This window comes from Phyllobates terribilis, unplaced genomic scaffold (assembly GCF_046119375.1).
Source record: "Phyllobates terribilis strain yellow unplaced genomic scaffold, ASM4611937v1 Scaffold_11__3_contigs__length_659146591, whole genome shotgun sequence".
Taxonomy (NCBI): Eukaryota; Metazoa; Chordata; class Amphibia; order Anura; family Dendrobatidae; genus Phyllobates; species Phyllobates terribilis.
Genome location: NW_027362771.1, coordinates 542029052 through 542054446, shown reverse-complemented (window position 1 = coordinate 542054446; position 25395 = coordinate 542029052). Strand labels below are relative to the sequence as shown.

The window sequence follows — 25395 nt, the reverse complement described above, 5'->3', positions numbered from 1 at the left end:
TCCAAACTTTTGGTCTGTAATGTATGTGTGTGGTGTATACTGGCCATTATCTGTACAGTATAAGGGGGGTGTACATATGTATACATAGTGTGCATATGTATAATGTGTTCGGTGTATCCGAGCCATTATCTGTACAGTATAGGGGTGTATATATGTATACCTAGTGTGTATTTATAATGTGTGCGGTGTATCCCGGCCCTTATAGCTGAGGTTCGGCGTTCTCCTGGCACACAGCAGATGATATGGGAGATTGATTACGGCAGCCCCACGGTTGTAGTGTAGCCAGTTGTGTTTGGCACAATGGCCGCCGAGCCCTATGTGTCACATTATGAAACCTAAAGAATAGTAGAAATCTACAGAACTGTTCATTATTAGCTGATTTTGGAGCACCCCCTTTCCCTGATATATTTCTCTCATATATTTGCTCTTTTTTCTCCAGGTCGCCTGGCCCTGTATGCGATGGGAGCTTTATCATGTCAACCGAGACTGGGCTAGGTACACGTCTGAGGGCCACATCTGGAATGGGCGACGGAGTGGAAGGGGTCCCAATGTCAGGGGCCCCACAGTCTGCACCTCCTCAACCACAAGTCCCCTTGTCAGCCAACCCTCCGCCTCCTGAAACTACCCGGCCAAACCAACCAAAGCGCCAGACCAACCAGTTACAGTACTTATTAAAGACCGTGCTGAAGACACTATGGAAGCACCAATTTGCTTGGCCTTTTCAGCAGCCTGTGGACGCTATCAAACTAAACCTGCCTGTGAGTGCAATCCTGTCTGTCCATAGATGTCATCTATCTGGTGTGACGATCTAGTCTTCACAGTACAACTTATGACCTAGCGCATTGTATATCCGTATTCTGGATGTTAGGCCGGCGTATAAAAATTGTTTTTCTCAAAACCTTAATTATTGAGATTTCTGAACCTTCAGGTACCAAAATATCCAGTTCCAATCATGGCCAACTTTCATTAGCTTTTTTTTTGTCTTTCTTCCAAGAGTTATAACTTTTTTTTTTTTTTCTTTTTTCTATTTTTTCCATCAACACGAGACAAAGTTGTAGTTTTGGATGACACTATTCACCTTACTTTATAATGTTCTGAAAAATGGGGGGGGGAATCCAAATGGGGTGAAATGCTTGAAAATATCGCAATTCCACCTTTGTTTTTTTGGTTTTTGTTTTTACAGTTTCATTGTGCGGTAAAAATGACCTGGCAGCATGATTCTCCAGGTCAGTACGATTACGGCAATGCCAAACTTGTGTAGGTTTTTTGTTTTTTTTTTATAAATTTAAGTGGGTTAAAAAAATAGCTTTTTGCCTCCATTTTCTGAGACCAGTAATTTTTATTTTATTTTTAAATATACATATATGCATACTCACTCTAGCATAAGCCGACTTTTTCAGAACATTTTTTATGCTGAAGAATCCCCCCCTCAGCTTATACTCGGGTGCATATATATGCTGGGGGGGAGGGGGACTTGGCGGCAGAGGAGCGGGCGCATGCAGTAGCCGGCTGCTGCAGCTGCCATGTGTGCCCGCTGCTAAAGAAAATTAATTTTCACTCTTCTCCACGCCCATGGGAGTGGAGAAGAGTGAATATTCATTTTCTTTAATAGCGCACACAGCAGCGGCCGCAGCTGCGGCTCAGCGATCCTCTGTGCCCACTATTAGTATGAATATTCACTCTTCTCCACTCCGATGGCGTGGAGAAGAGTGAATATTCATTCTCTTTAGTAACGGGCACAGAGGATAGCGCTGCTGACTGTGTGCGCTATTAGAAATAAGAAAATGAATATTCACTCCTCCACACCCATAGTCCCGGTGTGGGGAGGAGTGAATATTCCTGCAGCTCACCTCAGCATCTGAGGGCGCATGGCAGTGACCTCATGCACTGCTCAGATGCTTAGGTGAGCTGCTGTAGGCAGAACAGGATGCAGTGCTGGAGCAGAGGGAAGGAAGGAGTAGGAGTGTTTATTTTTTTTCATGTGTGCAGTGATGGGGGGCCATCCTTACCAGGATAGGTGGGCCATGCATACCAGGATTGGGGATGAAGGGGCCATGCATAACAGGAGGGGGAAATTTACCAGTAGCTTTTGCATTTCCCCCCCTAGGCTTATACACAACTTTACTTGTGGTAAAATTAGGTGCCTCGGCTTGTACTCTAGTATATACAGGTGCATCTCACTAAATTAGAATATCATCAAAAAGTTAATTTATTTCAGTTCTTCAATGCAAAAAGTGAAACTCGTATATAGTCATTACAGAGTGATCTATTTCAAGTGTTTATTTCTGTTAATGTTGATGATTATGGCTTACTGCCAATGAAAACACAATTCATTATCTCAGTAAATTAAAATAATTAACAAAAACATCTGCAAAGGCTTCCTAAGCGTCTAAAAAGTCTTAGTCTGTTTCAGTAGGCTCCACAATCATTGGGAGGACTGCTGACTTGACGGATGTCCAGAAGGCAGTCATTGACACAATGCACAAGGTCCTAGAGTTTCAATTCTCATTTGTAAATCAAGGTCCCAGAGTCTGGAGGAAGAGTGGAGAGGCCACAATCCAAGCTGCTGGAGGTCTAGTGTGAAGTTTCCACAATCAGTGATGGTTTGGGGAGCCATGTCATCTGCTGGTGTAGCTCCACTGTGTTTTATCAAAACCAAAGTCAGCGCAGCCGTCTACCAGGACATTTTAGAGCACTTCATGCTTCCCTCTACCGACAAGCTTTTTGGGGAAGGAAATGTCATTCTTTCTGCAGGACTTGGCCCCTGTTCACACTGCCAAAAGTACCAACACCTGGTTTACACACAACAGTATCACTGTGCTTGATTGGCAGCAAACTCGCCTGACCTTAACCCCATAGAGAATCTATTATAGAGAATCTATGAGGCATTGTCAAGAGGAAGATGAGAGACACCAGACCCAACAATGCAGACGAGCTGAAGGCGGCTATCAAAGCAACCTGGGCTTCCATAACACCTCAGCAGGGCCACAGGCTGATCACCTCCATGCCGCATTGATGCAGTAATTGATGCAAAAGGAGCCCGACCAAGTATTGAGTGCATTTACTGAACATACATTTTAGTAGGCCAGCATTTCGGATTTTAAAAACATTTTTCAAGCTGTTATAACGTATTCTAATTTACTGAGATAATGACTTTTGTGTTTTCATTGGCTGTAAGCCATAATCATCAACATTAAGTTCATGTGCCCACGATGCAGAAATGAAGCAGAAAATTTCTGCAGCATTTCTGCATCTCCCTGGCAGAAAAAACGCATGCGGATTGTTCATGCGTTTTTCCTGCAGAATACATGCGGATTCACATGCGTATCCACATGCTTTAACGCATGTGTTTCCGCATGCGGACTGACAAGTACTTTCCAGGCGATAGCATCACTTGGAAAGTGCTTGACAACTAGGTCACACTATATAAATCCATGCAAACGGCATAGATTTATATAGTGTGACCGTAAAAATAAAAGCTATACTTACCTCCGATGCCGCCGCGTGTGCTGTCGCGTTCCTTCCTGGCTTGCCGGCATCTCGTGAGACAGCCTGCGGTCATCTCAGGTCCTGGAAGGAGAAGCGCTGCAGGGGCCGCCGGACAGGTGAATATAAATTTTATTTATTTTATTCTTTTTTTTACAGGTACAATGGTACCCAGGTCTGGATGAGAGTCTCCTCTCCTCCATTCTTGGGTACCATACGCACATTGAACCGCATATAATCCGCTTGTACCAATGTACAGACACGGATTCTATGCGTCTCAATGCAAGTCAATGGCGGCGCTTCCGCGAAATTATTGAACATGCTGCGGATTTATGAGCACTGCAGAAACGGTGCGGAAAAATCCGCAGCATGTGCATTGACATTGCGGAATGCCATTGGGGACCATGGGGTGCGGATTACCAAGCGTTTTTGATGCGTTTCCGCTGCGGAAATTCCGCAGCATAAACGCATGAAAAACGCATCGTGTGCACGCAGCCTAACAGAAATAAACACTTGAAATAGATCACTCCGTTTGTAATCTGACTATCTTTCAAAACTGTATTTATCTGTCTCCCGGTACGTCATCTGACACCACCTGCACACTCCATGCTGCATATCTGACTGTCTTTCAAAACTGTATTTATCTGTCTCCCGGTATGTTTCCTGCTTCTGTTATCTGCTGTGTATCCACTCTATCTGTCCTTGGTCTGTTTGTCCCAATCTGCATGTTCATCACCTCAAACCTTTGATCCCAATACACACTGGTCCCTAGCTGTCTGTTTCCTGAATTCATTTAGTCTGTGTGTCCTAATTAGTCCCCCTCCACCCATGCTTTTGTGAGCAGTGTCCGTGCGGCTCCTCCCCTCCTGCACACACCTGACCCACCTAATGTGCTGGCCAGAGCTCCATAAATCGAGGGAGCCAGGTCTGGCATAGACAGATGGTTTGGCTTTTAAAGTTCGCTTTTTAAGGGGCTAGAAATGAAATATGCCAGAAATATAACCAGAAGTGACCAGAAGGTACAAAGAACTATTTACTACTTGTACTTAGATTCTCTTTCTCATTCTCCCTTACACTTTCAACATGCTTACACATGCTTTTACTGTTTTTGTCCCTCTAATCCTCACTCTCCTTCGCTATCCCCACACCCCAGCACCCTCTAACCAAATCATCATCTCCTCCTTCCCTCCTTCCTCCCCACCTAACTTCATCTACAGACCTGCTCCTCAACCTCAGATCAATCCTCCCAAAACATAAAAGAAGCCGGACACTCTTTCTCCCACCTGCTCTCCCTCTCTCTGCTTCTCCTCACTGCTGGCGACATATCTCCCAATCCTGGACCCCCACAGCTTGCACCTTCCACCAATTCTCCCACCTGTCACATCAAACCAACTGCAAACTACCACAACCCCTCTTACGCAAAACCTGTCCCGCTGACTCCCACCCCGCTGCTCCCTCTCTCTGGAGCACTGTGGAATGCACGCTCTGTCTGCAACAAGTTCCATTTTGTCCATGACCTCTTTACCTCTCGTCATCTCTCCTTCCTGGCCATCACAGAGACATGGCTAACACCCTCTGACACTGCCTCCCCTGCTGCGCTGTGTTATGGCGGCCTCCACTTCACCCACACTCCCTCGCCCTGGAAACAGACATGGTGGAGGAGTGGGTCTTCTCCTCTCTAACAACTGCATCTTTAGCCCTACTCCTCCTCTTCCCTCCCTTATTCTCCCTTCTTTTGAAGTCCACTCTGTCCTCATTTACTCTCCCTCCAACCTCTAAGTGGCTGTCATATACCGACCCCCGGGCCCGATCACTGCCTTTATCGACAAATTCTCCACCTGGCTTCTTCACTTTCTCTCGGCTGACATTCCCACAATCATCGGCGATTTCAACATCCCCACTGACACTCGCCAGTCAGCAGCATCAAACTTGTCGCTTACTTCATCCTTTGGACTTAGTGGTCCTCCTCAGCCACCCTCACAGACGGACACACACTAGACCTCATCTTCACCCGACTCTGCTCCCTATCTAACCTCACAACCTCCCCCCTACCCCTATCTGACCACCACCTACTCACATTCTCATCCCTGTCCTCCTCACCTGTCACCCATGTCCAGCAACTAGCACACCCCCGCAGAAACCTTGCACATCTAGACACTCACACACTCTCTGACTCTGTTCTTCCACTGACATCCATATCCTCACTCCATGACTCAGACAGCGCCACTGCTTTCTACAATGCCACTCTCGCATCAGCTATTGACTCTGTCGCCCCTCTTATGCATGGCAGAGCGCGACGAGTCAACAGGCAACCCTGGCACAACAACCTCACTAAACAGCTTCGACCAGCGTCCAGGGTTGCGGAGCGGCGTTGGAAGAAAACACATACTCAAGAAGACTTCACTGCATTCAAACAAGCAACGCTCGCATTCAAATCCGCACTCACCTCTGCTAAACAGGCCTACTTCACAACCCTCATATCCTCCCTATCCTACAACCCCAAATAGCTATTCAACACTTATAACTCTCTCCTCCGCCCTCCACTGCCACCTCCGACCTCCATCATCTCTGCTGAGGAGTTTGCCACACACTTCAAAAACAAGATTGACCAAACACGGCAAGTCTTTACTGTCTGACCACCACAACCCCTCTGTTTTCCACACCACTTCCCTACCCCTATAACCTCCCTTCCCAACATCACGGAAGAAGACCTTACTCATCTCCTCTCCAAATCACACCTCACCACATGTGCACTCGATCCCACCTCCTCCCCAACCTCACCCCCACACTCGTCCCATCCCTAACCCATCTCTTCAACCTATCACTATCCTCTGGTACTTTCCCTGCTGCCTTCAAACATGCCACAATCACGCCCATCCTCAAAAAGCCATCCCTCGACCCATCCGCCCTGTCCAGCTATCGCCCCATATCGCTCCCATTTGCCTCCAAACTCCTTGAGCAACACATTCACACTGAACTTTCCTCCCACTTTTCATCTAACTCTCTCTTCGATAACCGACAATCCGGCTTCCGCCCCCACCATTCCACCGAAGCTGTCCTTACCAAAATCACCAATGACCTACTTACAGCCAAAGCTAACAGACAATTCTCTGTACTCCTTCTACTTGACCTGTCTTCTGCTTTCGATACAGTTGACCACTGCCTCCTACTGCAGATCCTCTCTTCCTTTGGCGTCAAAGACCTTGCCCTATCCTGGATCTCTTCATACCATTCTAACCGCACATTTAGCATCTCCCATTCCCACGCTACCTCCTCACCCCGCCCCCTCTCTGTTGGAGTCCCTCAAGGCTCTGTCCTAGGACTCGTACTCTTCTCAATCTATACCCTTGGCCTGGGACAGCTCATAAAATCCTATGGCTTCCAGTACCATCTGTACGCTGATGACACCCAGATCTATCTCTCTGGCCCAGACGTCACCTCTTTGCTGTCCAGAATCCCAGCATGTCTAGCAGCCATATCCTCCTTCTTCTCCTCCCGCTACCTCAAGCTCAATGTGGACAAAACTGAACTCATTATCTTTCCCCCATCTTGCATATCTTCCCCACCTGATCTATCTTTCACAATAAACGACATCACTCTTTCTGCTGTACCGACAATCCGCTGCCTCGGAGTAACCCTTGACTCTGCCCTGTCCTTCAAACCCCACATCCAAGCTCTCGCCACCTCCTGTCGCCTCCAGCTCAAAAATATTTCCAGAATCCGTCCTTTCCTCAACCCTCAATCTACTAAACTGCTTGTGCATGCCCTCATCATCTCCCGCCTCAACTATTGCAACATCCTCCTCTGTGGCCTACCTGCTAACACTCTCGCACCCCTCCAGTCCATCCTCAACTCTGCTGCACGACTTGTTCATCTCTCGCCTCGCTGCTCCTCTACTAAGCCCCTTTGCAAATCGCTTCACTGGCTCCCAATTGCCCAGCGCATCCAGTTCAAACTACGAACACTGACCTACAAAGCCATCCATAACCTCTCTCCTCTGTACATCTCTGAACTAATCTCCTGATATCTTCCCTAACGTAACCTCCGGTCCTCCCACGACCTCCTTCTCTTCTCCACACTTATCCGTTCCTCACGCAATCGCCTCCAAGATTTCTCCTGAATATCCCCCATCCTCTGGAATTCTGTGCCTCAACACGTCCGATTATCCACCACATCTGGATCCTTCAGACGGAACCTGAAAACCCATCTCTTCAAGAAAGCTTACAGCCTGCAATGACCACACTGCCTCCTCAACAACGCCGAAGCTACTACTACTGCAACCCCCCCAACCTACTGTCTCCTCCCCATTCCCATAGAATGTAAGCCCGCAAGGGCAGGGTCCTCTTCCCTCCGTACCAGTCTATCATTGTTAGTTTGTTTACTGTAGTGATATTCTTATTTTGTATGTAACCCCTTATGTACAGCGCCATGGAATCAATGGCGCTATATAAATTAATAATAATAATAATTTATATAATATAGGAGTTTCACTTTTTGTATTGAAGAACTGAAATAAATTAACTTTTTGATGATTTTCTAATTAAGCGAGATGCACCTGTAGATATATAATATTTTATTATAGAAAAAAACATTTTGGAATACATATTTTTGATCACTATTATATTTTTTCAGGGCTATGCGGCAATTGCAAAATGGCAACTGTAGAGTTTAGATATTTTTCTCCTTACTGTTTCGGGTTAATTCCTTTTCTGTTTTGATTGGACTTTTATGGATGATCTTTTAGTCACCTTGGGGGACTTGAACCTGCGGATTACTCTATATACTGCAATCAGAGTATTGCTTTATATAGAAGAATTTATAATCTCCCAAGAAGCAGGACTAATATGGCAGCCGCCTTCAGCAAGCTCCTTATTGGCATGGCAACCCATCAGCACCTCACAATTTTGTTAAAGGGGGCTGATAGGAGCTTGTGCTTTATGTAATTGCAATGCCACTATCAGAGATTGACAGTGGCATGTAAATGGTTAAACTGCAGCGATTGACTAGCTCTGGTCACTGCAGTTACAGGCAGATGCTGGCTGTGTGACACCACCGGCCTCTGTTAGTTATGGTGTGGGCTCAGCTCCTGAGCCTGCTATCTTTATACATGGGGACCTGACGTAAAACTTACTTTCCAGGATGTTCCCCTGACAGCACCATGGAGGACATCCTTCTTATCCTTACAGGAACAGGAAACACAGAGGTTAAAATCCCTCCCCTCCCTTCATCCCTCAGTGTTTTTCCAGTCCCTGTGAGGATAGGAACAGAGAGGTGTGGTGCACAGAAGAGCGTACCTGCATGCAGGCTCAGGGGATCGGGCGGCTCAGAAACTTCTCCTTCCTCCTGGGCAGCAGCCTGCGGCTGACACCCCCTGAGAGGGGGTTCCTCAGCCTGGTCAGTGCAGCGCTGCTCCTGACCCAGGAGCCGCTTCCCTCTGGCGAGGGCTCTCGGCTCCGGTTCCTGCTTCCGCACCTAGCTCTGGCCTCGTGTGCGCGCACTTCCGGTGACGTCACGGGAATGCGCGTGAGGCAGAGTGCGAAATTTGAAAGCGCCAGTCGGCGTGCGGTCCAGGATGGAAAGCAAAAGGCAGGAAAGACTTCAGACAGGTAAGTATAAAATCGCTTGCCTGTGTCTCACTTCCCTGCTGTGCTGGAGACTGCATAATGGAGGATTTTGGAAAGGCAGAGACCCCATCTGAACCACCAATGGTACATGTGAGTGGGGCTAGAACTATCTGGGGGGGGGGTGGGGAGGGTAACCCACCAGTATTAGTCAAAAGGTCGCCTCCTAATTTCCACAGTGCTGTTCCCCTATCTTAGGATAAAGGCTCCACTAACCCACCAACAACAGTAAAGAAGGATAAAAAGTCGGGGGGGGGGGGGGGGGGGTGATGAAGAGGTGCCCCATATGTAATTGCAGGTTGCCTGAAGCATGGCTTAAACAGTTATGCGAAGGCTGCACTGCTAAAATCGTGAAGGATGAACAACCAACCATCCTTTCGGATATGAGGTCAATCATCAGAGAAGAGGTTCGGGCCTCCGTTTCGGGTCTAGTTTCCCCCCAGATGTCTCAGCCGGGTCCCTGGGCAAAAAGACCGAGGTGGGAGATGGAGCTATCCTTAGAGGAAGAGTTACAGCCCTTTGGTTCTGAGGAGGAGGAAGATATAGCTTCAGATCCACCGGAGGAGGGAAAGAAATATCTTTTCTCAGCGGCGGACACAGACGAACTGCTAAAAGCGGTCAGAGACACTATGCAGGTGGAAGACACCCAGCCATTGCGTACAGTGCAGGATGAAATGTTCGGGGGGGGTGTTAAGATCCCAGAGACACAGGGTTTTCCCCATAAATAACCACATCCGTTCCATGATCTTGGAAGAATGGGAGAACGCAGAGAAAAGACTTGTAATTCCACGAGACTTTAGATTACGCCTTCCCTTTGAGCCAGAGGACATTAAGCCCTGGGAGGAGATTCCCAGGATTGACGTTCCCATTGCAAAGGTGGTCAAGAAAACCTCAATCCCCTTTGAGGCCTCATCCAGTCTGAAGGATCCCATGGACAGAAAGGCGGATGGCCTTCTGAAAAGGACCTGGGAGACATCGGCGGCTATCATAAAAACTAATATTGCTGCCGCCTCTGTAGCCAGATCAATGTGTTTGTGGGTAGAAGATCTGGAGGCGCAGTTAACCTCAAAAGCTCCTACAGAAGCTATTCTCAGATCCCTTCCCCTCCTTAAGATGTCTACTGGTTTCATGGCCGACGCTTCGGCAGAGCCTGTTAGATTTGCAGCCAGAAACAGCACCTTATCTAATGTAACTAGACGGGCTATCTGGTTGATAACCAGTCAAAGAATAAATTATGCTCCATTCCTTTTTCGGGAGATGGGGTATTTGGGCCAGTATTAGACCACATCTTAGAAAAAGCGTCTGATAAAAACAAGGGGTTTCCCGAGGATAAGCCTCATGGGTACACCAGCCCTTTCGGAGAGCCAGCCCCTCGCATAAGCCAGATTATAAGGGTAAAGGAAAGTCCGGCAGATGGAGTTACCCCAAGGGGAACAGGGGCAGAGGGCCCCCCATCCGGCTCGAGGAAGCAATGATGCCATACGCGTTGGGGGTCGTCTGATGTCGTTCCTCAGAGGCTGGCAAAAATTATCACAGAATCCTTGGATTCTGAAGACCGTATCCTCAGGATACAATCCCCAGCCAGTGTCCAGTACTTCACCCATGTGGTTAGAAGTACAGAAACTCTTAAAAATAGGGGCCATAATTCCGGTTCCCCGGGTAGAGAGGTCCCAGGGACACTACTCAAGACTCTTTTCCATCAGGAAACCCTCAGGGGAAAAGCGTATAATAATAAACCTAAAACCGTTAAACCACTGGGTGAGATACAAATGATTCAAGATGGAATCAGTTCGGTCTACCATTCCCCTGATAGACAGAGGGGCCGTGATGTGTGCCTTAGACCTCCAGAAAGCGTACTACCATGTCCCCATCCATCCCATCGATCAAAAATTTTTGAGATTTGCTATAAAAGTGGGAAATCAGATCCACCATTTTCAATTCAGATGTCTCCCCTTTAGTCTGGCCTCCGCCCCTCGGGTGTTTACAAAGCTGATAACAGAAGTAGTAGCCCATTTAAGACGTTTGGGAATCATCCTAGTCCCTTACCTCAATGATTTATTTTTTGTGGGGGGGTCTCGTCAGGAGCTTCTAGACCATGTAGGATATCCATTTCCACCTTCCAGGAGTTGGGTTGACTGATAAATTGGGACAAATCAGACCTAGATCCCGGGGAAAGGAAAAACTTTCTGGGGGTTACTCTGGATTCTTGCCTAAGAACCTCATTCCTATCTGTAGAAAAGCAGAGTTCACTGAGAAGAAAGATTGTTCAGTTTCCAAGGAATCCTTGCTCCATCAGAAGTGCAATGAGGATCCTGGGACTGATGACGGCCTGCATTCCTTGTGTCAGATGGAGCCAGTTTCATGCTCGTCATCTACAAAGAGCCGTTCTGTCGGCCTGGGACAGGCGTCAGATATCCTTGGACAAAGTAATGCCCCTTTCCAGAGTGGTAAGAAGGGCCCTAGTATGGTGGACGCTTCCAAAAAACCTCCAGGTGGGGAGTAGCTTGGATCCCCTCTCCAGCCATAGTAATTACCACCGACGCCAGTCAGTCAGGATGGTGTGCCCACGTAGAGGGGACGCTCTTTCAGGGAACCTGGTCCCCAGAAATTCGTACAAAGTCCTCAAATTATCGGGAATTACAAGCCGTGTGGAAAGTTCTCCAGAACAGAGCATTATTTCTGGGAAGACATATAAAAGTCTTGTCAGACAACACAACAGCGGTGGCTTTTCTGAGGCATTAGGCAGGCCCAAGACACCCCTTACTGCAGAGCCTTTCTACAAAGATGTTTCTTTGGATAGAAAGAATAGCCCTATCTATAACAGCTGTACACTTAGCAGGGGCTCAGAATCAGATAGCAGACTTCCTGAGCAGACGAAGGATATGTCCCACAGAGTGGGAACTGAATATGCAGGTCTTCCTCGACCTTGCGCATCGTTGGGGTTCTCCAGAAATAGACCTCTTTGCAAGCAGAGAAAATACCAAGGTCAGGAGATTCTATTCCCTAAGTCCGCTAGACAATCTGGAAGGAATAGAAGCCCTATCCCAGCATTGGAACAGGGTCCTGTTGTATGCATTCCATCCGTTAGCTCTGATACCGAGGGTACTAAGGAAAGTGCAGGAAGACCAGGCAAGGATAATACTGGTAGTACCCTTTTGGCTGAAGAGGAGCTGGTTTACTCTATTGGCCAAGATGGCACTAAAAGACCCTGTCCAGCTTCCCTTGAAGAAGGACCTTCTCCATCAGGGTCCTGTGCTCTACCAGGAAGTAGACAGATTGCATCTTCCGGCATGGATGCTGAAAGGCAGATCTTTAAGTCCAAAGGACTTTCTGATCAGGTGATAACAACCCTACAGGCCAGTCGAAAACCGGTGAGCTCGGCCATATATAGTAAAATTTGGAGACAATTCTGCTCAGAATGTGGAGATTCAGCTATTGATGTTTCTAACCCAAATATCCCTAAGATTTTTGGATTTTTTTGCAGGCCGGTTTTAACAGAGGTTTAAAACCAAGTACCCTAAGAGTCCAGGTCTCTACCCTGAGCGTATTCTTTGATACTCAATTGGCAGCGAACCCTTGGATAGCTAGGTTTTCCGAGGCGGTTCAGAGATTGAGACCTTGGATTAAGAGATCTGTTGCCCCCTGGGACCTCAATCTTGTACTTAATGCTCTTTGTAAACATCCATACGAGCCGTCCAAGGACTTGACTATAGGCAGACTCACCTTTTAAGACAGCTTTCCTGGTAGTAATTACAACTGCTAAAAGGGTGGGGAGATACAGGCCTTATCCACAAAGGACCCGTACTTACAGATTTCTGAGAATAAAATAGTTCTTAGATTCGATCGATCCTTTTTACCCAAGGTTGCTTCTACCCATAATATAAATCAGGAAGTGGTACTTCCGTCCTTCTGACAAAATCCTAAAAATCAAAAGGAAGTCTTCTTCCATTCCCTGGATGTTAGACAAGTCATCTCTTATCTAGAGGCCACCCAGGGTTGGAGAAAGGATCACAACTTGTTTGTCCAGTTTGGGGGTAGAAATAGAGGTAAAAAGCGTCAAAAAAGACAATTGCCAGGTGAATTAAGTCTACTATAGGTCTAGCCTATATGGCAGAAGGAAAGTCTCCTCCTGTTGAATTGAGGGCTCATTCGACTCGATCAGTGGCCACTTCTTGGGGAGAGAGAGCGGGGGCCTCGGTGGAGCAGATTTGTTCAACCGCAACTTGGTCTAACCTAAGTACATTTTATAGACATTACAAGCTAGACGTTGTAGCCAGTCAGAGAATGGCGTTTGGTAGGAAAGTTCTCCATGCGGTGGTCCCACCCTAAAATCAATACTTTGGTATTCTCCATGGTGCTGTCAGGGGTACGTCCTGGAAAACGGTAATTCGTCTTACCGGTAATTGTATTACCAGGAGTCCATCCTGACAGCACAGTTAGTTCCCTCCCTTTCATGTTATATACAGTGTGAAGTAACGTTGTATAGAATTGTAATAAAACATTTTTTTTGTTTGTTGCAACCATCCTGGTGTGGTACTTAGAAATAACACTGAGGGGTGGCGGAAGGGGAGGGCTTTTAACCTCTGTTTCTTGTCCCTGTAAGGATAAGAAGGATGTCCTCCATGGTGCTGTCAGGATAGACTCCTAGAAATACAATTACCGGTAAGACTAATTACCGTTTTTCTGTAGACGAGGGGTAGATGCAATGTTACTATATATGATGTGGTGATCATAAATAGAGGAATATTATACAAGTAGCTTTCTGTATGTGAGCTCACAATTGGGATGTGTGAAGTAGGATTTTGGGACCATGAGTGCAGACCTGTCCTGTGTATATGTACTCGCAGTTCCAGGTGGCTAAGGCCGGGTTCACTTCTGTGTTGAAGACTGTCGCAGCCTTCATCGGGTTTTCAGATTAAATTAATATCACTCTGAAAATTGAGACCCCCCCCCCCTTGCAGGTCAAGTGAGGGTCAGTCCATAACAACTAATCCAACACAAAGCTGCAATGCATATGTGAACACGTCCTATAATTTTGGATAGTGCCCAATTCTTAATGATCACCATCGTTTATTTTTTGCTCTTTCTCGGTTTCCACTTTTCTTCAGTTTTTCCCTTTCTCTCGCCCGGCCATTAAATGAACAACAAGCGATTGTCACTTGATTGTCAGATGACAAAGTAATGGTATTGTGATATTTCTGCAGCTTGTTTTTATTTTACTTTAAACTTTAACGCATTTAAGATCTAAAGACGTTGTCTACTACTAGGATAACTCCTTGTCATACCCCACACTTGGCCCCGATAAAATAAAAAAAGCTTATACTCCCCTCCTGTGCCGCGCAGTTCCCGTGGGGTTGTACTCTCTCCCTGGGGCTCTCGTGCGGTTGTTGTGACACGTGACCTCGGTGCCCAAGCAGCGCTGGTGTCACTGGCCCCATCCCCTGTCGAATTGAACAAGAAGAGGAAGTCAGAGATCAGCTGCAACCCGGACTTCCTCTACATGTTCGTTTTGTCCGATGGTGCGGACAGTGACCCAGTGCTGAAGGGCAGCGCCGGGGTCACTTGTCACAATAACTGCATGGGAGCCTTGAGACTGCGAATGGTGACACTGCTGGAACGGCGCTGGCACGGGAGGGGAGTATAGGCTTTTTTCAGGACCAAACATTTAGATCAAGAAGGGGTTGTCCAAGTAGTGGATAACCCCTTAAGTGAGCTGTTTTTTTTTTTATTTACTTATTTTACGTATTACATTTTTAAAGGGAATGTTTTCACATAGGAGTGTAGTGCTATGGCTTTAGGTACTTGTCCCCTAATAAAAATGCTACAGTTTTTAGTACAGATCCGAAGTGCCAGAAATGACAAATCTAGAGTAGAAGTCATATGCAAATAGGGCTGGAAGTCCAGTAGGGGTGTATCATCAGGCCTGATTAGCATATGGGAGCTACTGTAGATTTCCCTAAATTGTCGCAGTGGATCTTTCTATAAATAAAAAATATACATGCGGTACAAAAAAAGCTGTAGTTTTCATTTTTCTTATGATACTCTGGGCTTAATTTTTGTTGTTTTCATACTTTTTAGTTGCTATATTGGCCATCTCAGTGGGAAAATTGACGGTGTTGTCTGGGACCTTAAGGCAATGTTCAGACTTTGTGTTTTTGTCAACTTTTTTTATGCAAAATTTCACCTGCCTTTTACAGTCCAGCAAAGTCAATGAGAAATGAGATTTCAGAAGTCTCATGCACACAGCTTTTTTTTGTCCTCAGTATTTTGTGCAAAATCTTGGGTTTTGCAGAATGCAGCATGTCACTTCTTTCAGCGGTTTTCATCCATTGAAAGCAGTGGGTGGTGCAAAAAACGCTGAAAAAAATCAGATATCAGGTTTTTCTGCGGTTTTAGTGAAAAAAAGCAAGTACAGCAGTATGTGAAACCCATTTATTTTTGTGATTCCCCCCCCCCCCCCCCCCCAACCCTCCAAGTTTACCATCTTGCCTTGGTCACCAAAGATGGCAGTTTGGATTAGTACAGTTTAATTTAATTAGTGTTGTGTGGAAAGTAAACATTGCCCCCCCCCCCGCCCAAGGTGTGAGATTGAATAATGCCTGAGCAACTCAATGGCGGACCAAAGTGTAAAAATGTAAAGTGTCCTACAAACAGTGCTCTGCCATCTGCCTGAAAAACGCACCAAAACCTGCGTTTTTGACGCTGCTTCTTTTCTGCCAAGAGAGCAGACTTTCATGCAGAAAAAAATGGAACACAGAATAGTCCCAGCAAATACCCAAGATGGTACAACATTACACAGTCTCACCCTTCCTTCTCCACCTGCCTGGGATAGAACAGCTCCGATTTTGAAGACTTCTGGTGGGCCCCCACAGAGAGCAGGTAGCGGCAAGCTTAGGAAGTTAGCAGTCCATCGAGGTACAAGGCCAGGAGACCAGAGGGTCCCAACCTGGCCTCTCCGAGAGTTTCCATGGGGCCTGACGACCGGTGGGTCCCTCCCGTCAACTTCAGAACAACATATCCATGGGGCCATGTGACTTCTTCGTCCTCTCCTGGACTCCCCAAAATGTATCCTTGTCTCTCTGATGCTTAATGGAGCTGATCCGAATCTTTCCAGTCAGGGACAGTACCCTTAGGCTAGAATCATATAGAATTCAAATCTTTGTCTTTCTATGCCATGCAATCCATCTGCTATCCTGTCTCATTCTCCTTGTAAAGTCTTTCTAAATCTCTGTCCCAACACTCTCTGCTACAGAAACACATGTCCCTTTTTAAATACACATCCACAGGTTAAGAATAAGGGATGATAGTATTCCACAGGGCTTGAGTATCCACAGCTCATCCCCCAAGATTGACTGGCCAACACACTACAATGGTATTTAACATATCTAGCAATCATTCATTGTTCTAGCTGATCTATTTACATAGTTTGTATCACAAGGGCTCTTGTAAATACGCATCATTGTTTCAGAATCAAAGAGCAGATAACATTCAGGGTTATACAAATAATAGTCTGTGTTAATCAACTAAAGATGAACACAGATTAAAGAGTCAACATCAGAAAGTATGTCTGACATAATTAAGATTTTACGCTGTATCGTCTGTCATCAATGTATGATAAGCAAGGGTGCGACACTCTGCACCTCCGCCAATCAGCTATTCCTGATGGCGGCGGCCAGAACTGCTCAGTTATGGAGCTGCACTGCTCTATCAACAGTATCGTGGCCACGACTGGGTACTGCGCATCCGCTCCTTATTCAAATCAATAGGGGGTGAATGTGCAGCACCCGGTAGCTGCCACAATTCTATTTTTTTTTTTTTTTTTTTAAGGACCACAAATACATTATAAAAATTTGTTCCCCTTTCTGTAACAATTATTTTTATACGGAAGTGTTTTTTTTTTGCCAGGGGTGGCAGCAATTATTTTTTTTTTTTCACACATATAATAAATAAATAAATAAATAAATAATGTGTGTATATATATATATATATATATATATATATATATATATATATATATATATATATATATATATATATATATATATATATATATATATATATATATATATATATAATATGTGTGTGTGTGTGTGTGCAGGTGCCGTCTATATAAAGAAGGTGCCGTTCGCACTTGTTCAGTGCTGTGTATAGAGCGATTGAGAGGATGGAGACAGTAGTGAACAGTCTGTGCCTTGTCTTTGAGGAGTCCGGCTGTGTCTGACAGCCAGCATCCCGCTCCCACAGCTGCACAATCACGTGGTGAAGAAAAACATTTAGAAATTCATAACACAAGTACATTTTTATTTAATTTTTTTACCATCTCCTAACCCCTCCCGTGACATGGAGTCACCAGGTAATTTTTACCGCACAATGAGCGCCTTAAAAAACAAAGCATTAAAAACAATTTTGGTATTGCATTTCTTGATCAGTTTTACCGCACTTGGAATTTTTCCCCCATTTTCCAGTACATTGAATGGTGTCACTCAAGAGTACAACTCGTCCCACAGAAAAAGCATACTCTCCTACTTCTATCTATGTTGATGGAAAAATAAAAGAACATTTTGACTCTTGGAAGAAAAGGGAGGAAAAAACAAAAATTATTTTTTTTTTTTTTTTTATTTTTTTTAAGAACATTTTTATATCAGGAAAGGGTTAACCAAAATTAGGATTTTAACTTCCAGGCCATAACTCCTACGGCCCAGAGCCAATTTATGCCAAATGTGTGAATGAGGGGTATAATATCCCATCCATGTTCATGACCCCAGAATAGTTGTGGGTTATGTCAGGAGCATGAAACCAATGTCTGACCCAATCTTCAGCGTGTGAACGCGGTCTTACGGGAGCAGCAGAGACCGGCACGGATTGGAAAGTAGAGTAATGACTATTGCAAAAATGGTTCAGAAATGATAAGTTGTGACTAAATGATTCTTGGCGGCTTCGTATCGCGGCTGTAATGACTTGGATAAGGGGTCAGGAGCAGGAATACCTGACCGCACACGGCACAATGGTCAGACAGGAGTCCAGAGATGTCCTTGACTTTGCTCCTGCACATTTCCAATGTATTTTATATGTCCGGATTCCTGGGAAATTTGGCACCAAATGAAAAATTGATCAATCTTTGACCTTCACCCAGGACGTTTTCACGTCCAGCAAAAATTACCTAAAATCCTTGGCCATTTCGTCCGTTCTGTAAATTCAGTCCATAAAGATATTTTTTTTATATGAGCCTTCATTCTCATTTATCTTACACATTTTATTTTTGTCCATAGGATTATTATAAAATTATCAAGATACCAATGGACATGGGCACCATTAAGAAACGTTTGGAGAACTATTATTACGTCAATGCCCAGGAATGTATCCAGGATTTTAATGCAATGTTTACAAACTGCTACATCTATAACAAGGTAGGTTCTACGGGACGCCCATGTTGTTGACAGTAACTGATCATTGGGGAGATTGGATCGTTTTGTGGGCCTCAAACTCGCCCATTGACTCCCATCTGAGGTGACAAATAAATGTTTAGTAATCGGGATTCCTCGGTTGGTGCATGGTCTGATGTGAAATGAGAAGCAGACGTTATAGTTAAGGGTGATACGGTGTGTGCAGCCATTACTACCAGCCACTTGTGGTTTATTGGTAGTTGGCTTTTTTCTGTCTTACGCCTTATCTATGTAAGACATGAGAGGACGTTGCAGACAAGCATGGAGCAAGGATCTGGGTATTGGTCACACAGAAAACCACAGCAGCATCTAAAGGGATAATGGTCCAAGAAAAGGAGCATCTAGGGCAAGGATGGCAAAGTCAAACACACAGAGGGCCAAAATAAAAAATTTGGACAAAGTCTTGGGCCAACCAGCATACAGTATAATGGGCCCCACACAGTCCTCCATACAGATAATGGGCCCCACACAGTCCTCCATACAGAATAATGGGCCCCACACAGTCCTCCATACAGAATAATGGGCCCCACACAGTCCTCCATACAGATAATGGGCCCCACACAGTCCTCCATACAGAATAATGGGCCCCACACAGTCCTCCATACAGAATAATGGGCCCCACACAGTCCTCCATACAGAATAATGGGCCCCACACAGTCCTCCGTACAGAATAATGGGCCCCACACAGTCCTCCGTACAGAATGATGGGCCCCACACAGTCCTCCGTACAGAATGATGGGCCCCACACAGTCCTCCGTACAGAATGATGGGCCCCACACAGTCCTCATGGCCCCACATAGGGTTGGTGGTTCTGGTGTTGCAGGCTAAATATAACAACTCTGCAGGCCAGATTTGGCCCACGGGCCAGAGTTTGACATGTATGATGTAGGGGAATAAACATTAGTGACTGAGCACAGAGACCTTTAGTGATCTCGTGGATCAGGCTCTGCAGTCCGTCTTATATGGCACAGAGGTGCACGTGCTCCACCTTTGGTCTGTTTGTCTATGGGACAGTCGTATACAAGCTCTTAGACGATGAACAGAGCTGAGGCCGAGCTTCCTCCCCTCTGCTCCATTCAAGACTGCTCTGCAGAGGCCTACAAGTTATCCCCTACCCCAGAAATGTCAAACTCAAATACACAGAGGGCCAAAATTAAAAGCTTGGACAAAGTCGCGGGCCAACCTTGATATTTATTAAAAATGTCTACAGTTGAGGAAGATTTTGGTTATCAAATAGTGATGAACATTTTCATATGGAGACAAACTTAAAGGGGTTGTCCCACGAGCAAAGTACATTTTAACTAATCTTATAATAAAATAGTGGAATAATATAATATGTTATGTAAGAGCAGTAAAAAACAACATATGGCCCAATGGCCTAATTTAAATATGTAATAACGGATAAAAAACCTTGAATAATGCAGATAATACAGCATGATGCAAACAGAAGTGCCCCCCAAACACAGCATTATACCCCCACAGTGAATCCTCCACAGTACCCTCCACATGCACGATATGATGACCCTATTGTACCCCCCTCCTTCAATCTCCCCGACAAAGAATGGTGACCCCCAACACAATATGGTTCTCCAGCTGTAATCCCCACTCAGCCCTCCATAAAGTATAATGGGGCCCACATAGAGCTAAATACAGTATAATGGCCACAAAAAAGTGCTCCATACAGTATAATGGGCTACACATAGTCCTCCATACAGTATAACAAGGCACCACATTGCTTTCCATACAGTATAATGGGGCCCCGCATAGTCCTCCATACAGTATAATGGGCCCCACATAGTCCTCCATACAGAATAATGGGCCCCACATAGTCCTCTATACAGTATAATGGGCCCCACATAGTCCTCCATACAGTATAATGGGCCCCACATAGTCCTCCATACAGTATGATGGCCCCACATAGTCCTCCATACAGTATGATGGCCCCACATAGTCCTCCATACAGTATGATGGCCCCACATAGTCATCCATACAGAATGGGCCCCACATAGTCCTCCATACAGAATAATGGCCCCACATAGTCCTCCGTACAGTATAATGGGCCCCACATAGTCCTCCGTACAGTATAATGGGCCCCACATAGTCCTCCATACAGAATAATGGGCCCCACATAGTCCTCTATACAGAATAATGGCCCCACATAGTCCTCCATACAGTATAATGGGCCCCACATAGTCTTCCATACAGTATAATGGGCCCCACATAGTCTTCCATACAGTATGATGGCCCCACATAGTCCTCCATACAGAATAATGGGCCCCACATAGTCCTCCATACAGTGTAATAGCCCCACATAGTCCTCCATACAGAATAATGGGCCCCACATAGTCCTCTATACAGAATAATGGCCCCACATAGTGCTCCATACAGTATGATGGCCCCACATAGTGCTTTCCATACAGTATGATGGCCCCACATAGTCCTCCATACAGTATAATGGGCCCCACATAGTCCTCCATACAGTATAATGGGCCCCACATAGTCCTCCATACAGTATAATGGGCCCCACATAGTCCTCCATACAGTATAATGGGCCCCACATAGTCCTCCATACAGTATAATGGGCCCCACATAGTCCTCCATACAGTATAATGGGCCCCACATAGTCCTCCATACAGTATAATGGGCCCCACATAGTCCTCCATACAGTATAATGGGCCCCACATAGTACTTCATACAGTATAATGGGCCCCACATAGTGCTTTCCATACAGTATGATGGCCCCACATAGTGCTTTCCATACAGTATAATCGTGGGCCAGATTTGACCTGCGGGCCAGAGTTTGACTTATGTGCCCTATCCTGTGGATAAGGGTAACTTGTTATTTTGGGAATAGCCCTTTTAATGTGTGAGATATGATAGCGCTCTGACACTAATGAAGAAAGCTTACATATAGTTTTAGTGCCCCGGCCCTAGAAACTGTTACCTGGACATACACACCTTGTATATGTCACCGTTCTTGTTTTGACATGTAAAAATGTTTTATATTCTATCTTTTACTTAAAGTGAGCCTTACAGCTGATACATGCTGCTGAATCCACGGGCAGCAGCAGGTATCAGACACTGGCTGCATGTTTCTAGCTATACGTTTAACTTTGAAACATTGTGGAAAACTTTTTAAAAGCCGCCGGGGACCGAGCCGCACTGTGACTGGTCAGACAGGTTGGTCCTGGAGGTTTCTTCCCAACAGGTCTCTGCCTACAGACACAAGCTGGGAGAGACCTGTCACTCTCGGGCAGCGGGTGGAGAGAAGGGACTTTTAAACAGTTTTTTCTCAGCATTTCCGAGTTAAACACATATGGCTGAAATCGTGCAGCCCACTGCCTGATACGTGCTGCCCACATGTATCAGCTGTCAGGTTCCGTTTAACCTCTTCACGATCTTTGACTTAAGTTTTCGTCATGGCTGGATAGGGGTTTACAACCTACGTCATGACAATAGTGCGGTTACAGGAGCAGTGCCTGCAAGATCGCCGCCGGGGAACTCTGTAAGTAATTACCGAGACCTGGCTGTTACCGCCAGGAGCGGTGCCTGCACTGCCCCCGGGCAATTTCACGCCCCTAAATATGGCCAGGTCAGGAAGGTGAAAACTGGCTTAGGGGATGAAGGGGCTAAAGAGTAGTTGTTTTAGTTTTAATTCCATCAATTAAATAGTGCTTGTGAAAATAAGAAACTTTGTAATACATCAGAGAAATCTGCTTCTATTTCCTCCCTGGACAGAAATTTCATTCTCAAAAATTCCTATTTAAGGGGGAAATCTGTATTCAGTGATGACAGATTGTTACATTACTGAGAGAGACTCCTCAGTAGCAGCTGTTATCTTCTATGGAGGAGCTGGATGCAGAGCTCCTCCCTCATCCTCCACCTCTAATCTGCATGGAATCTTATCAGCACCAACTGTCTTTTTATCTCAGTAATGCAACAGTCTCATCACTGAATACAGATTTTACCTGTGAATGGAGACTTTTGAGAATGACAAGTCAGTCCAGGAGTAGAAAGGAATAGATTTTTATGATAAGATATATATTACAATGTTTCTTATTTTCATGTGTACTGTTGATTTGTAGAATAAAAATTTAAAGGGAACCTGTCACCAGGTTTTCCCCATATAAAGTAGGCCAGCATCTTTCAGCCCTCTGTTACAGCATTCTGCAAGGCAAAAAAAAGGACCTTTTATTATACCCACATACAATGTGGTCCGGTCTGACTAGTGTCTCTGGTCTTGGCGCCTCCTCTCTTCTTGGGACCGCCGTCCTCCTTCCCCTGCTACATGTGGATGATGCGTCCTATGTCATCCCCATGGTGTCCCCCATCGTGCTCCTGCGCAGGGTCACTTTTCTGCACCTGCTGAGAGCAGAGCAAAGTATTGTAATGTACATGCACAGTGAAAGGCCAGTGACCCATAGGTAAAGCCGTCACATGCACACTACAGTACTTTACTCTGTCCTCGGCAGGGTAGAGAGAAGTACGCCTGTGCAGGAGGACACTGAAACCTCAAGTCAGTCTCTCTGAGGAGATGGGTTGCAGGAGTACTGTGTCTCAGCCCATTGTCCTCTATGGAGAGGGAAGGGAACAGACAGACAATCATGGTGCAGAGCTCTGTAACAAGTGTTTTTACATCACATTCAGATCAAGACAGCTCAGCTCTGCTGTAAAACACTTGTTGCAGAGCTCTGCACCATGATTGATCTTCATTCACTTTTTAGCTCACAGAGACGAGCTGCAGCAACATAGAGGGCATTATACAGCAGAGCTGAGCTGAATCCGTGAGATAAAAAGTGAATGAAGCAGGCATTCCCCTCTCCATGCTGTACTGTCCATGGGAGAAATCATCTCCTCCCAGAGCTGCTCGTGGATTCCAAATTACAGATAGGGCATGCAGAGGGGCAAACTGATGAGAATGCGGAATAGAAGTCACTAATGGCCAGAAATGGTGTTATTCCTCATGTACTCACTCAGCACGGCTTATTTTGAGTAGTTACTTGAAAGCACAGTTGCCCTTTAACTAATAAGTGCAGCCAGATGAAAGTTCTTGATGTCCTAAACAAGTTTCTAGAAGATCATTTGTTGTGTTTGGATTATGCAGAAGTTTTGGTTTTGTGACTATTCTAAGCTAATGTCTAATTTGTTTTCTTTTTCTTTTTTTTTTTTTTTAGCCTGGGGATGATATAGTTTTGATGGCTGAAGCCTTGGAAAAACTCTTCTTACAGAAGATTTCTGAGATGACCCAAGAAGAGACCGAATTGCCAATTGTTCAGAGCAAAGCACGTGGTCGTGGGAAGAGGGAACCAGGTGACTGGGAAAACAGGGGGTCCTCTCAGGGATAATGGGGGGATTGCGTGGGATTATTCGTTGAAAGACTTTGCTTTGTAAGAATAGGCCAGATGAGGTGTGAGCGTTAGTACAATATGACACTTATTCATAGGGGATGGGTCACAACATACAGGTGGGTAAGTGTTTTCTGTGTTTTCTAGATGCATCAATCACCCCAATGAGAACTCGGCTCCCTTCAATAAGCCAAGGAGACAAGCCCATCGCTAAAACTCCCGTCACACGTAAGTTGACCTGACTTGAAGTATTTATCCGCTTGATGTTGCAACACATTAGGATAAGTCCAGAAGTGCTGGGATTACAAAAAAGCTCCACCTTCAGTTTGTAGCAAAATCTGCAAAATGTATTGCCTCTCACTCTAGCTTCTTTGGTCTCCCTATGGGGGCTAAGTCTGCCCTCATTTGATCGCTTGTACTGTATATATAGCGCCATAATTTTGTATTGTAGTGCATAGCAGAAATGTTGATTTGTGTGACACGTGCCCTGTATGGAGTGGGATCGGCCCCCGAGCACACTCCATACACCCTCTCGCTCTCTAGGACCTACTGTTACATCCATAGGATGGGAAGGAGTCACGATCTCTATATTTGTGTTATGCTGATTTGTACAGATCCACCATTTCTATACTGTAGCAGAAGTGAGAAAAACAAAGTTCTGTTTCAAACATGTTTGCACCTCCTTAACCACTTGTTCTTTCCTCAGCTGTGTCTAAGCCTGCAACCCCTACTACTCCTGTGACCCAGGCACCTACCCCTCCGCAGACCCGTACCCCACCTGCCCGCACCCCTACCATCACGCAAGCGCCCCTCACGTTTTCACCTACCGTCACTCAGGACATGGTGGTGCCCACGACAATACCCGCTGCTCCACCGCCTGTACAGACCCATCCAGCCATCATCCCAGCTGCAACCCAGCCCGTAAAGGTGAGAAGAACGGTGAGTTCAATGAGGTCGATCATGAAGATGGGTTACTATAGTCTGCCATTCATTAGGATACAACGCAGGACCAAAATAAAATTGCAAATCCTGCTAGAGCTAGATTAGTTATGCAATTTCATTCCAGTACTGACTTATTTATTTTTCTACTATAGAAAGGGGTTAAAAGGAAAGCTGACACCACGACTCCAACCACCCATGATCCGCTCCACGAATCTTCTCCGCTTCCTAGTGACTCTAAGCCACCCAAGCCTACGCCGCGACGGGAGAGCGGTCGCCAGGCTCGGCCTACAAAGAAGACTGAGGTGCCTGACTCCCAGCTTCCCGCGCCTCCTGTCCTACAAACTGCTGCAGGTCCAGCATCTATCCCAGCAAATAGCAGCACCAAAATCTCCGAGCAACTGCGCCATTGTGCCGGAATCGTCCGGGAAATGTTTGCAAAGAAACACACTGCCTATGCCTGGCCGTTTTATAAACCGGTGGATGTGCAGGCTCTCGGGTTGCACGACTACTGCGATATCATCAAGCATCCGATGGACCTGACTTCCATCAAGGTATGGG

At 45.7% G+C, this 25395-nt stretch overlaps 1 protein-coding gene across 3 annotated transcripts in view; it reads left to right on the top strand.

Annotated features, from left to right (window-relative positions):
- BRD4 (bromodomain containing 4) overlaps positions 1–25395 on the top strand; it is a 72447-nt gene that overhangs the window by 24253 nt on the left and 22799 nt on the right. For 2 of the 3 annotated variants that reach the window (XM_073653910.1, XM_073653908.1), the window contains exons 2-7: positions 440–758; positions 18377–18514; positions 23725–23860; positions 24043–24123; positions 24602–24834; positions 24990–25388. In XM_073653910.1, coding sequence (XP_073510011.1) covers positions 474–758; positions 18377–18514; positions 23725–23860; positions 24043–24123; positions 24602–24834; positions 24990–25388 — 1272 coding nt within the window. In that variant the 5' untranslated portion in view covers positions 440–473. The remainder of the gene's footprint in view (positions 1–439; positions 759–18376; positions 18515–23724; positions 23861–24042; positions 24124–24601; positions 24835–24989; positions 25389–25395) is intronic. The other variant, XM_073653909.1, reaches the window with a different exon arrangement.